The following is a 15,662-nucleotide window of genomic DNA, read 5'->3' as shown; positions in this document are numbered from 1 at the left end:
GATAACCGGTATATGAAGTTCATTCTAAAAATGTGTGTTTGAGTACTTTCAGTTTAGATTATGTAGTTTTAAAAAATTGAAATAAAATTAATTTATTCTTGTTCATGTACTCTCTCATGTAATATTATTCTGTGTTCCTTAGGTATCACTACAGGTTTCATTCTCGTTACCCTACCTCCATCTATAATAACACTCTCACGGCCATCAAGGAAATAGTGAATACGTACCCATATGAAGACAACTCTTCTCCAGAGTCAATAGAAATCAAGGAGATCAAAAACGGCGGCATTTGTGCGGCTTTAGTCCAGCTCTTGTATGGCAGACAGGTTAAAATCTATCATCTGTCACTTACGTATGATAGTAACATTCATCTGAAAATTAGTTATAAAGAACGAACATGTTTTATATGACTTATTCTACATTAATTAGAATTTATTTTTAGTCTATGAAATGCTAAATGTATGCAATACTTTAAGTTTGAATGCTATCATTTTATTAGTTAGTACAGATTTATTCTGAATTTATCAGCTGTCATAATTATATACTGTGGAATCATTTAATTTCGTGGGGGCCAATTTTCGTGGATTATGGGTTGTTCGCTAATTTGATGGGATGTAATTTCGTGGAAATTTTGGTTTTCAGTTTCAGTAGAAATTATATACATTATTTTTATTTAGTTTTCGTGGATGATGTAAATTTATGGCTGAGGGCTACCCACAAATACCAGGAAAATTGAGCCACGTCGAATTCTAGTGATTCCTTAGAATATATGAATAATTAATAACTATTATAGTTTTATTTGAACATGTTGAATTCATTACTTATCTATAAATATGTTAAACAATCAGTTCAATTTTTCTGCAGTAACTGTTACCATTTATAGTCTATTCAAAGTTATTGCTTCCACCACATTTTGATGATTTTTGATAAAAATATACATGTGAAAGAAATACAGTTGCAAACGATAAAAGGAAATATATCCAAGATATCTTCATTGAACAATTATCATTTTTCACTCATAAAAGTTCACAGGAACGAAAACAAATTTCTTACAGAGATTTATAATGCGAAATTTTTACATCTTTTCTCCATTCGGAAGTACTTGGGGATAACTCGCGCAATTTTTCAAGTTATCATCCGGGCTTTTTAATGGCTGATGCAATGCAAAATCCCTGTAGACTTTCTATTTTTGCATGTGTATTGAAACCTGAAACGTAGATAATCTGGACATTTTTCATATTAGTGGATGAACGTAGTTTGAGCACAAAGGTTTTTATGATTATCGAAATATCAAGCAAAAAAGTAGTGGAAGCAAAAACTCGGGACAGGGTATAAGAATCATTTACATGTTGCATGCATTCATTGATCTTAAGTGATGTCAATAAATGGTTCAACAAATTGTTGATTGACAGGTAAGCATATATGTGGGTATTCCCCCCGACATCGTGATTCTGGATCCGCAGTACAGACAGGGCTTCAACCAACACATGTCCCTGGGCAAGCGGTCGCGACTCCACGAGGTCCTGGACTCGGATGACGAGGACTATCCATTTGACCTTGGTAAAGTTTGTCCTTGAGTCAAAGTTTGATGTACTGCGTAGTTTAAGGAATGTCCTCGACTGCATAGGTAGAAGTTAAATCTATTCCTTATAATATAATTGTCTACCACTAAAATCAGAAAGTAAGGACTATTATTTAATAAAATCACGATAATTTGTAAAAAAATTTAAATGTAACATCAAACTGATTAGTATGTATCGCACGTGCGTCGTATTGTATGTGACGTAGGCAAGTAATGTTATACAATATATATGAATTTTTTAGCCAATCAAATGAGGCATAACAGCCAGAACTGATATACTGTGTAGTTAAAGGAATATCCCTATACTACATAGTAAAGGAAATGTCCCTAAATTCCTTAGAAATGTTTTTTTTTAACAAAAAATTAAGTTTATTATTTCTGATGATTAAACAGATCAGAAAGAGAACCGTCCCAAGGTCTTGGAACAGAACACGGCTTGGGAGTCAACCAAAACATTTGACGGCCCCTCCCCCTACGTTTACGACGAGGACGGATCCACCATTGTTCAGTTCAACACCAGTGACAGAAGCTCCATTCAATTTCACTTTGATTCAAACATGGATGAAAACAAGAAAGGCAAGGAGAAATCCAAGCTGAGCACAGTGTGTGCGTCGCGTGCTCTAGTGACCATGAGACGGTCCCGTGCGGAGCAGGATGCGGATCTAAAACATTATAACGTACAAGATCACTTCCTGATCCAGGCGTGCAACATCAAGATACGGATCTGTAAAGATGACGACCAGAATGAGGCTGACCCTGACCTTGTTTTGAGGGACATTCCTTATGATAGGTCAAAGGCTAGGACAATAATAAAAAACGCCCAGCGATTTGTTCCCTTCCAGGTATACATAAATCTTATAATCTCATAAGCTCTAATTGCAAAGAAGAAAGGGTTAAAGTTATTTTAAAAAGACTATATATATAAGAGGATATCTGGTATAAAGCTGTCATCACTCTGTCATGTGCCCTCTAACCTGTATATTTATACTTTTTAGCTCACCGAGACGAAGTCAAGGAGAGCTTATGCTATACCCTCGGCGTCGGCGTCGGCGGTGGCGTCGGCGTCGGCGTCGGCGTCCGGACCTGGTTAAAGTTTTTGTTGCAGGTCCTGTATCTAAGCTATTACTTGTCCTGTCTTCACCAAACTTGCATGGATGATGCATCTGGACCTACTTATGGACTTGAAAGACTTGGATGCTGAATCTGGGTCCTAAATTTCAGATGCTGGAGGAGGTTAAGGTTGTTGGTCCAGGTTAAAGTTTTTGTTGCAGGTGCCCTTTGATAGCAATATCTTAGTTACTGCTGGTCCGTACTTCACCAAACTTGCATGGATGGTGTGTCTTATGATACTGATGCACCAGACAGGTTTGAGTGCTGAATCTGAGCTATAGGTTTCGGATGCTGGAGGAGGTTAAGGTTTTTGGAGCAGGTTAAAGTTTTTGTTGCAGGTGCCCATTGATAGCAATATCTAAGTTACTACTGGTCCTAACTTCACCGAACTTGTATGGATGATGCGTCTTATGATACTGATGCACCTGACAAGCTTGAATGCTGAATATGAGCTATAGGTTTCGGATGCTGGAAGAGGTTAAGGTTTTTAGAGCTGGTTAAAGTTTTTGTTGCAGGTGCCCTCTGATGATTATATCTTAGTTACTACTGGTCCTAACTTCACCAAACTTGTATGGATGGTGCGTCTTATGATACTGATGCACCTGATAAGCTTGAGTGCTGAATCTGAGCAATAGGATTCGGATGCTGGAGGAGGTTAAGGTTTTAAGAGCTGGTTAAATGAAGTTTTTGAAACAGGTGCCCTCTGATGATGATATCTTAGTTATTACTTGTCCTTACTTCACCAGACTTCCATGGATGGTGTGTCTTATGATACTGATGCACCTGACAGGCTTGAATGCTGAGTGTGAGCCATAGGTTTCGGATGCTGGATAAAGTTAAGTTTTTTGGAACAGGTCACATGTTTAATAGATGATAGTACTATTTCAAACTTGCATAGTTGATTTAACTGTAATATGAATGAATCGCAGAGGTAGCTTCAGATGCAGAGCTTGATCTCCATTATCAAGGATGCTAAAAAATTTAATCTTAGTTATTACAGGTCCTAACTTCACCAAACTTGAATGGATGGTGTGTCTTATGATACAGATGCACCTGACAGGCATGGATGCTGAATCTGAGCCATAGGTTGCGGATGCTGGAGGAAGTAAAGGTTTTAATTGCTAGTGCCCTCTGATGAAGATATCTTAGTTATTACTGGTCCAAACTTCACCAAACTTGCATGGATGATGCGTCTTATGATACCAATGCTCCTGATGGGCTTGAATGCTGAATCTGAGTCATAGGTTTCGGATGCTGGATGAGGTTTAGTTTTTTGGAACAGGTCACATGTTTTATAGATGAAAGCTTGCATAGTTGATTTAACTTTATTATAAATTAAACGCAGAGGTTGCTTCAGATTCAGAGCCTGATCTCCATTATCAAGGATGCTAAAGAAATCTCCTACCTCACTCAAACCAGATCGATAGATAGATGTGTTTGTTGATAAATGATATAACATGATTCCTATGATATAGTATTGTATGATATGAAACAATATTGTTTGATATGATACAATATGATATCATATGTTATATTATAAAAAGTTATACGATACGATATGATATTGTATCAATTTTTGTGATATTTTATGATATGATATTGTATCATGATATTGTTATGTATAGTATTGTATATTATGATACATTATTGTATAATATTATATTGCATTTTTAATTTATTATTTTATCAAATGATACAATTACATAAGATATTGCAAAATATATTGTATCCTATGATACAATATTGTATATTGTATAATATTGTATCATACAATATTTATGATATGATATTGGTTTCAGTAATATAGAATTATATCACATGAAATTGTATTATATGATATTGTAATATTATATTGTATCATACGATATTGTATGATATGATATTGGTTTATATGATATATTATCATGTCACATGAAATTGTATTATATGATATTGTAATATATATTATTGTGTCATATGATACAATATGTATAATATAATAATGTATTTTATAATATTTTACTTTATCACATGATATTGTATCATTTGATAAGATACAATGTTGGATCAAATTATATTGTATTATATGATATAATATCATATAATGTATCAAATATGTTTCAGTGTCATTCAATACAATATCATACTATATTATACAATATAATATCATGTTTCAATGTTATGATGTATTATGTAATATGATATTGTAATATAATACTATATTGTATTATATTTTATGATATTGTATTATGTGATCAAATACAATAAGGTATAACACAATACAATGTCATATCATACATTACAATATCATATCTCATTGTTTATTACGGTATTTTATTGTATTATATGATATATATTATAAATATGATATGATGCAATATTTAATTTTATATCATTGAATTGATTAACATATGAACATATGATTATCATAAAAAAAATTATCAGATGATATACAATATTTTGTCAAAACAGAATGCATGAATATCCAAGATCATAAAGTATGATTTTCATAAAAAATGATAAAGGTGGTCTTATGAAGGTGATGTCTCATAAGGGTGATGCTCCGTCTCGGTGAGCTTAGTAATCTATGATTACCTATGTTTTCAGAATATGCATGAAATTAGAACTTCTGATTTTTTTTACTGGCTTTTTATAATGAATTTTGACACATTTAGGAAATCTGAAATTTTTTATTTTCTTCTCCTTATGATTAAGTTGGTCAAGTGGACAGGAAACCTAACATTAAAGAAGAGAGTGTTGACAAGAATATCACATGGAGTATTTTTTTCTGTTTCAGTTGGATTTGGAAGAAGTTTGGTCATCAGTAGAGCCTGCTTTGTTAGATAACATGAAGTCTGTGTACAGACTCATTCATGATGCTGGGGAAATGGGCATCTGTTACTTCAATTTGAAGGTGAGGCATTAGATGAAGGAGGGATAACCTTTATGCTCCAGGCAAATTTCTGTACCGCTAAATCAAGTGTATCTTTTACTCATGCACCCATTTTAAGATGGTTGTGTAAATAGTTGTGGCCAGTTTTAGACTGAATTTATCTCCTTCAGGAAACGAACTCCATGTAAAGACATAGAAAAATATTCAAACCTCAGTGCTTAAATACATAGAAAAAATTTTTGATTGTAATATTGGAAACAAATCTTATTTGTTTGTTCATTATCCTTAATAAGAAATGTTGACTTAAATATATATATATGTATATCGATTTAGATAAAAATTCAGAATTTATTTGAGGTGTCAAATGATTCATCAAATATCAAATATATGACTTTTGTTGATATAAAAATATGTGTAAAATTTTTATCTTCACTGGCAAGCTTTATGTTTTTGCAGCTTGGATTTTAACTCGAAAATATAAACATTTATTAGATGAAAAGATTTGTTTTTTATGAAATAATGAGTGGAAAGCTTGAATCTTGATATTGTTCAACTTACACAATTTCTATTCATTTGAAACGATAAAGAGATAAAAAGAAGGAGTTCATAGATATTGATTATTTTGAAACAACAACATTTATGATATCCAAAATAAATCATTAGCGAAGAAGAATATGAACTTAGATCATGTAAATATATATTAGTTCTTTTACCTTTTCCAAATAAAATGCAAGAGAGAAAACAATGCGTTTTAAAGTAATCAAATGAATATGATCACTTAAACATTTATTAATTTGATACTACATATAATTGTTACAGTGTTGAAAAATATTTAATCTTTTTATTCAGGAACTAGTCAATGACTGGGAGGTTTTCCGTGTCTCTATCGGGCACCTGTTAAACTCAGCCGCGGTAAGTCCCTGACCATATTATCAATCTTATAATCAGGTAGAACCTTAATTAATCATAGAGAGGATATTGAGAAAATCAAATGCAGAAAACCAAAGGACGTACCTGCTTTGAAAGCCGTTACAGGTAGCAAGACAGGAAACCTGTACTGTAATAAATTTAGATTGTTACCTGTTAAGTACAGGTAGACAAATCTGATGGTGATTTGGTTGCCATTTGAAGCGTGCTTGGATGAATTTAAAATTCGTCCTTGAGACGTCTAAACGTATTACTCATTTAGACCTATGTTAGAGACCGTTTTGAGTTCTCATTTAATGAATCAATCAACGATCATTCAATCAATCGGTCAATCTTTCAAGTATTCTGTACATGCACGTTAGAAAACCAGTCCGTGTTTCATTTAATCAATTGATTGACCCATCATCCATTCATTATTTTTTCATCAATCAATAATTTATTAAGTCCATTCGTGATCAATCAATCGATTGATCAGTCAATTAATCAGTTACTCAGTAATTGATGTTTTAATGGACAATTTAATAACATGATGTTTCTTTTGTGCTTTGACATAAAAATGATTATATGTGTAACAATCAGAATAAAAATAATCAATGGATTCGTCCTAATTGCACAACGCATATGTAGATTGACGTTAAAGAATGTTTTCATTCTGAGAAATTGGGGATTCTGTATATTTATTTGCAAATCAAATCTTATGTTTTGTTTTTCTATATATCATCAAAAACCATTAACAACCGAACAAAGAGCTCATTATTGATATAATGTTTTGAAAAAAACCAGTTATGGAATAATTTTATTGTGCAAGAAAATGGATGATATGTTTTCCATTTCCTTACCATTCATACAAATTGAGAGTTCTTCAGATTTTCTTTCATGACAGTAGTCTATAGATCGTGCGCTCACTTACAACAAAATGTTATTTTATAACCGACCGTGCTTTTATCTGGTGAGTTTAACGACTAGGTGTCTTCCTCGTGCCCCCATTATCCAATTTCTTTCTTTTACAAGAAGATATAATACGAAACGTTGCACTGTAGCAAAAATATGTTTTATTGATAGAAGAATGTCCACTAAAGTTAATATTCATAACGACAGAGGGGGAAAACAGCCCCACACATGCAAAACAAAATTTAAGAGAAGAACAAACTCCGGGGCGACTCCATAACTGTCTTTATGTTGGATCCCCGAGATAAGAAGACGTATAGTTGTCGGCTGCCGTAATTTCCGGCACACTGTGCTGTTTTCAATGGTCTTTTGTCGCCTTGGAAAATGGAAAAGATGTCGCGATAGAACCGTTTAAACTAAGCTAAAGACGAGCCATATGCAGTAAATGTTTCCTGTCAGTTCAACTAACATCAATATTGGTCCCCCCAAAAAGCCAAATGTTGTTATTGTAGTCTATGCAAAGGGTTTATATTTTGTTTATCAAACCATCAGCATGTAATGATAAGTTACATTCTTTGCCATTGAATGCAAATTAATGAATCTATTATTATTATTTTTTATTTATTTTTTATAAAAACATACACACAATAAATGCTCATGTGCATGTAGACAGTAGCTGTGTATTTTAATGCCCAAAATAACACTGGTTTGTGAATAAAAATATTGGAAAGAGAAAAAGAGAACTAATCTAAGGAAAGACAATAAGCAGTTCTGAAGATAAAAAAGAGAATACGAACGTAAATAAGAGTTGAAATATGTGGTTTCTTTCGGACGCGCTATTTTGATTCCTGGCCGAAGACTTTGTCCTTGACCGGTCGCCTTAATGCTGTAAATCCTGCAAATCAGAGAACACGTAAGTTGTTGTTATTGTACGCATGTAGTGTATAAAAAATCCATGTCTATGCAGAAAACATTTCTGACGTTAAGGTCAGAAGACACGTTCCTCGAGCATCTTTTTTGTATCTCCTCGGAAAAAAAAGTTTTAATAAAAAATAAAATAAATTATTATTTTTATAACGATTTTTGAAATGATTACATTTACTTGTAAATTGATATATGCATAGATGGCCTAGTGGTTAGAACCGTGGCCGATCTCTGCCAGCCCAGGAGCGTAGGTTTTATAGGAAATTGCATTCTCTAGCTATTTGCAGAAATGCCTGGTAAGGTATCTTAATTTTTTGCAAGAAAGCTTGTCAGAGGAGTAGTTAACCATTAACCAATTTCCTTGAAAATTTTATATAGAATTGAGGAACGTGTCGTCTGACCTTAATTGATATAATGGTATTTTAAAACAGTAAGTCAGAGAGAGAGAGAGAGAGAGAGAGAGAGAGAGAGAGAGAGAGAGGTTGTATTTTGAAATCTTGTTCGAATTTTTTAATGCTCGCACCTGGCTAACTGGATAAAAAATAATAAACTAGTTAAAAGGGATGTACCTCAAGTTAATTAACCTAGATGAATTTAATTTACAGCGTTCAATGATTCTAGAAATCTACGACTGGCTTAGATCCATTTCTATCTTCTTATGCACACCAGGAAAACTGCGGTTTCCAGGGGAGAGAATTAGCATTATCGGGGGTAAGTTTTTTTTGTTGCACCTTGAGGTTGTCTGGAGGGATGTATACTCCCCGTTTACGACATGGAAGTAGATTTTAAGAAATAGACATTGATAAGTGTAATTGATAACTATCATACTATAGCTGTAGAGCTTGCATTGTTTTGTCGGTCGAAATCAATTTGACTCTCAGTGTCGTAAGCAATAGGGGAAGAAGGAAGTGCTGTCATTACGTATAATTTACATTGCTAAAAAGTTAAACTATAGGCATCCTTAAATCGTTACTCAAGCTCCAAGTCAATCTGCATCAAACACAGCGCGTTTGGTGGCTTGAATTTTCTGTAGTATCTGCTATGTATGAAATACAGTTGCAGTTAAACCACTGTCGAATATAGAGGCTTGTCTTGCTGCTGAGGTAAGGACCTGGCCCCGCCGTCACCAAAACTTTCAAATCACTCATCTCGGTCCTCAACTCAAATCCTTATAGGAAAAGTGCATTAATTTGAGCTAAAAAACACCTCATACTTGAAGCTGAATATTGACTTGAGGAAAGTTGGTGATGGTGGGGCCTGATCTTACAGAATCATTGAGCGCAAAATCCGCAGGGCTCAAGAGAGTCTGATCGCTCGACACGAGCAAATTTAATTAATAGCGACCGAGAAGTAGAGGAACAGTTAATCTCATTTCATATCTCATAAACAATGCAGATTGACCGTGTACATATAAACTTCTTCCAAATTGGTTTCGTTGTGACCTCACATAAGAGCGTACTGGAATCAACGAAGCGACATTAATCAACTGAAACGATTTGCTGTCCGTTAGAATGGTTCAGTTTGGCTTCCTATATACCGCCTTTGAATCATTGGATTTTCATTGCACAAACCTTAATACTTTTGGGGTGTCTTCTATTTTATTGATGTCTAGGTATGAAATCGAAGCTTTTCGGTGCTTCCTTCTCCTGTGCCTTATTATATCGCTTTTGTTCATTGGACCTTGAACAACCTTGTAAGAGAAGTTTCCTCCATTATTTAGTGCAAAATTTCCATGTCATAGTTTAACTAAATTGGGTATCAAACGATAATATTTCATTGAAAACTACGCATTAAATCTTGATCGAATGCATTATTTTATAGACTACAGAACTGTTTCAGTCGCACGTTCTCAGGTCTTTCCGGATGTTAAAACATTTGGGTTATATCGGTTGATTAATTATGTTTTGCTTTAATTGAACACGGGATATATATATATATATATTGCCACGCATTTATTTCAATTAATATAAAAAGAAGTGTTGTCATTGATGCACAAGTAAAAAGAAAACCTCGCATGTCTAAGGCCCAGAAAGTTGCAAGTAGGAATGTATAAAACGATTATCAAAATAACTAATTGATTGCGTTTGTCCTTTGTGTGCAAACGTCACTAGATATGCTGCTTCAGCCCTTTGGTTTTCAAAGAGTTCCAGTCAGCTCAGAATCTGTCATTTTAAGTCGGTGATAAGTTTTATCGTGTGACCAGACCGAATCTAGTCATTTAAGATATAGTTGTACAATTGAACGTGAATCTAGTTTTCCGTGTTAATGGCCTGTAGTTGATATATATCACAAATTAATTCAAATCTATGCAACAGAGAGACCATTGCACAATATGTTTTGTAAATACAAGTTATATGTTTACGTGGTAGATATGGTTACGTGTGTTTACCACGCTGTGCTTATTTCATAAATAGATGATAGTTTTTTGGCTCAAACCATTGAGTGATTGAAAACTTTTATGGGTTTATGAAATCGAGTTCAAAATGTTTTTGATATTTTTACTAGGGATGTCAACGAGTGCTCGAGTAGTCGCTCGGTCACGCCGATCATCGACTAAAAATTTCTTAGTTGATTACTCGTTATGAAGTGAAGAAAGAAATTCAAAACATTTTTTCTTTATTTCGCGGCAGTTTTGGGGCTTCGAATAAAAAAATATTCTTTTCTCGGTATTTTTAATCACGTTACATTCTGTTGAATCGAACGGGTGTTGTTAGTATATTTTTAAACGGCCACAAATTGATGTCTTGAATTTGTGGGTCAAATTATTGTTTTGAGTAGAAGTACTTATGCAAACATGTACTTTAAGAGATCAATCTGTCGTTCTCCTAACATTTATTTATTTGATTAGATCTAGTTGTTTGTATTAATCAAATATTTAATCATATGAACTCAAGGCATTTGTTTTATAAACATTTATAACCATTAACTTTAATTGTTGATTTTGCACGGCTCGGGACAATGTCTTAACATGAAACAGGTCACATTTGATTTGCCTAAGATGATATGGTATTCAATTATGTGTAAGCGGCACAAGAAAAGTGAAAAGCTAAGACATTAGCTAACGGATATTTAGATTAAATGCTTTTTAATTTGTTTGAAATCAAATACATTTATAGTGCGTATTATCATAAGTTTTAAATATTTTTATGGTCAAGATACGGTATATGTGACAGTAGAATAAGGACACTCAGTTTCAAATAAATGAACGAGTACTCGACTAAAGGCTCCAATTAATCGACTAAGCCAACCGAGTAAAATTGACATCCCATATTTTTACCATAGGGACAATGTATTTGTACAAATGTCATAATTTTAAAAAGACTCAGCCAGGGTTATGAACAAATTACCCAACATATGTACTGACTACCTTGATATCTAGATATATTTTGTTTATCTATAAACTACTATAACGAAAATTTTCATACATTTCAGCTTACAAATATATATAAACTGCTATATATGTAGCAGGAATTTTTTTTAGATATTTTAGTTTTCAAATATCTATAAACTGGTATGTTGCAGGAATTTGTTTTTAAATATATTAGTTTTCAAATATCTATAAACTGCTATGTAGCAAGGAAAATTTTCAGATATTTCAGCTTACAAATATCTATAAACTGCTATGTAGCAGGATTTTTTTTTTTTTTTTTAGATATTTCAACTTACAAATTAAATATCTATAAACTGCTATGTAGCAAGGAAAATTTTCCGATATTTCAGTTTTCAAATATTTAGTTGTTACCTATATCTTTATAAAGAACTTTTCTACAGGAGATCAATACCGTCTAGATCATCATGTCAACGACCATCTAACCCTTTTAAGACAATGAAAATGAATTTCATAAATTCTAGAAAATAAATTACGATCATATTTAATCTTTGGGATGGCGGATGCCATTATCAGCCGTCTGTTTTAACCAGTATTTGCTCTTTTGACAGAAACCTCATCTCCCCCATAATTTTTAAAGTTTAAAAATTTAAGTAAATGTCAGAAACAGTGGCATTGAATAGATGTATTTATACGAATTATATATATTTTGTTCATATGTACTTTTACGTAACATTTTCACTCTGCGCTATCACCCTTCTACTCAAAACCCAGCCGACTTGATAATTTTGGTAATTCTCTCCCAAGAAAGTTGAGACGATAAATCGTTGTTGGTTAGTGCAACCCAGATTTTCGGAAGCCTCAACGGCTAAGTTAAATTAATACACGTACATGTATCTTATCATGAGGGGTCAATTATGTTATTAGGCGAGATCAGTGGTATTTACGGAAGGAAAACACACAAATAGTACAAGCTGACTATGGGAAACACCTGCGCAAATGTACGAAATCTCGTTCTGCAGAATTCTCGCGTGTTTTGATGTGATACGATCTCCAGAATTCGCACTTATAATGTTATTTCAGATAAAGAGTTGTTTTCATTTAAAGATAGAAACGGGTTAAAAATACTGACTCCTCTTTGGCGGTCCCTTAATATTTAAGTTTATGGAATAAAACGGGTTATAAACTTTTAGAAGTACTGGACATTTGTTTGAGTGAATGCATAATGCATGTTCTTTATTTCGCCATGCATTGCTTTGCACAAAATGCGTGTTGTATTCTCCTCCATGCATTGCTGTGCACGAAGTCGTTTTACATAAAGTATTATTGTCGCCCTTTTACACTTCCAAACAGTTTCGCCCCGTCTTAAACTCGCTCGGACACCGTTGTGTTTGAAGAGTGATATTTTGAGACATTGGAAATCGCTAAGTATCAAATTCGCCCTGTGACAACGAGGGCGAAAGAGGTGAAAATAAAACGGAGGCAAATATTTCCCTGTAAATAATAGTTTCTTAGATGCGGATAAGGAAGCATTACGGGTTTTATTGTACAATCTATACAGTATAAATATTTCAAAACGCGGAGATTTTCCTTGGACCTTTGAGACATATATATATAACACTTCAAAATGCGTTCTTGAGGAAGTTTAACGACGAGATTTTACCACTTTATGGACAGTCATCCTATATTGAAGAATATTCTACAATCATATAATTTGAAATGCACAATAAATCTGTAACTACCACGACTTATTGAGACGCAAACTTTGAATTCTTATATAATTTTTCCTTTGTTTATTCCAATCAAGTCATCTAAAATTTTGAAAAAGTTTTTGACAATGCCCCCACCATTTAAAAAATTTCAATATCCGTTTCTGTTTATTTTCTTCGCAGATTTCTATAAGGGGAGGTGTATACGTGTTTCATTAACATCTTGTTTAATATCGTCATCCATATTCGTGACTCCAACAGACTGATTTATCAATATACACAACCTAAAGTACCGATTTGTGTTAACTTTAAAAATGTAGATAATTGTTAGAATAACAATAGATCGGAGGGCAGAAACCTGAGTTATCACTTAAATAATGATAACAAACCATTGATGAACATAATGCATGTACTGGTCAGAGCTACTATATCAATATAATGAGCTTTCAAAGTGATATAACTTGTGTGTAATTCACCAATCTAAACTAGGTGAAATGGTCATAAACTGAAATGTGCACTGATTATGTATGCACAGCGTAGACTCGTCTTTGTTTTATATCTATGAACCACTGATCTAAGGAGAAGGTTTACTTAGTATCCCAATTCGCTGATAAACACAAAATACCGATGCTCGTGTTAAAACCAACAATGACGATCACAGTTTCTTTATTCATTTGACTACATTTATGGTATTAAAATTATATTATATGCTAACCTTATTCCATAATCATTAAGACAAGCTTACGAGGAAAATAAGGTGAATTGATCATTTGTATCTATCCATAACATGACAAAACTTTCTTGAAAGTGAGCGATTGTGGATTGGACTTTCGAAAGTCTGTCTCCTCTACCCATATCAGCGTGTCAACAAACCACACACTTTTGCAAGCTTTCGCGCGTGCCCTCTGTTTAGCTCCCTGGAATCATGAAGGTGCCAGCAGTTTCTTTTTGTAACCTCTTTCTTGTCCGAACAATAGGTTGTATTGAGTGCATGTACATGTGGTACAATTTCTAATAGAAAAGTTGAACTCAAGGGCCAGGTTTACAGATGGTTTCGTAAGATTTCATACATGTAAATATTGGCAAAGAATTTGAACCAATAATTTATAAATAAAAATAGCGTTTTTTAAGAAACTGATTTGCATTGCCGCAAATCCTAAAATGTTTTTATTTTAGTTAAATACTAAAATTAGTATTGGTCAAATACTAAAACTAAATGTTACGTTTATGAATAGAAATTCAAAAAGTAATTTATATAGAATCATTATCAAAACGGAAGTCAAATCTGAAATTGAGGAAGCATTTTAGAAAGGATTCCGTGTTGACCAAGTGGAGGTGTGTACACAGAAGCCATGAGACTAGTATAAGCTAGATGGATGGAACTGTAAGTCGTAGTCTAGCTGTAATCACTTTTACATTGACGCCTTATTTTAGCCAAACGCCCACAGAGCGTGAATCTCTGTATCCTCGTCTAAGTAAAACGCAATACAGTTGTTAATTGGTGTGAAATCTATTATCCATCTAGGTGTATTGTTATCGAGGAAACTGGAAAACGTCCTGGTAAGTCTGTTTTACAATTGAGTTCATTTATTTGCTGGTAATTCACCTATTCCATTGTAAAAAAAGAAATATTCAATCATGCTTTTGTGTCGGATCGTGTTTCTGATTATTTCATAAACTTTGATACTTCTAAAGAATTCAGCTCTTTAGTCCATAGTAATATCGACTTAAATACTTTATTTGTAAAACGACCCCGATTTTTTAATTGGTAAGAATATAAATTATGTTAACTGCAGTTAGGTACACGAGTAGTTTTTCATATCTTATGTCAAAAGCGCTATTACTAGAGAACTTTTTTTCTTCACATGAAAGAGAGTTAATTTTTTGACCGTTTGATTCTATGTGGTTCGTGAGACGTAGATATGAACTTTATATAAATTCTTTTTTATTACACTCTGAAACCTTTCTGTCTTGCATTCCTCTTGTCCCTTGCGTGTTGCTGTTGGTGACAACTTTTCATCCTTCCGTGTGATAACTTAATTTTCTGAACAAAACCCAGAAGTTCAATTCCCAGTAGCATTCAGTCCATTGAGCTAAATCTCTCGGCAATGATCTGAACAGAGGACAGAGCAGAACACAGCTTTCATGACCAGAAAGCTGCAGGAACAAGCACAAAGCTTGGAACGAGTTAAACAGAGGTCACTATTGTCACATTTCCCAGGAGATTATAAGTAATTTTTGTTCCAAAGGGTAATTAGTGCAATCTTAAAAAAATACATTCCTGCAAAAAATCCTCACAACGAGTTGTGAGAGATTTATGTC

The 15,662-nt window shown here is 33.5% G+C and overlaps 2 protein-coding genes across 4 annotated transcripts in view; both read left to right on the top strand.

Annotated features, from left to right (window-relative positions):
- Nucleotides 1–15,662, top strand: part of LOC128158384 (general transcription factor 3C polypeptide 1-like) — an 84,264-nt gene that overhangs the window by 26,215 nt on the left and 42,387 nt on the right. For all 3 annotated transcript variants that reach the window (XM_052821175.1, XM_052821173.1, XM_052821174.1), the window contains 5 exons: nt 143–326; nt 1,413–1,560; nt 1,976–2,424; nt 5,469–5,585; nt 6,414–6,476. In XM_052821175.1, coding sequence (XP_052677135.1) covers nt 143–326; nt 1,413–1,560; nt 1,976–2,424; nt 5,469–5,585; nt 6,414–6,476 — 961 coding nt within the window. The remainder of the gene's footprint in view (nt 1–142; nt 327–1,412; nt 1,561–1,975; nt 2,425–5,468; nt 5,586–6,413; nt 6,477–15,662) is intronic.
- Nucleotides 8,759–15,662, top strand: part of LOC128158393 (FMRFamide receptor-like) — a 35,205-nt gene continuing 28,301 nt past the window's right edge. The window contains exon 1 of the mRNA XM_052821193.1: nt 8,759–9,014. The gene's annotated coding sequence lies outside the window, so the exon portion shown is untranslated. The remainder of the gene's footprint in view (nt 9,015–15,662) is intronic.

This window comes from Crassostrea angulata, chromosome 8 (assembly GCF_025612915.1).
Source record: "Crassostrea angulata isolate pt1a10 chromosome 8, ASM2561291v2, whole genome shotgun sequence".
NCBI lineage: Eukaryota > Metazoa > Mollusca > Bivalvia > Ostreida > Ostreidae > Magallana > Magallana angulata.
The sequence above is the reverse complement of the archived record's forward strand: the minus strand, read 5'-3'. Positions and strand labels throughout refer to the sequence as shown.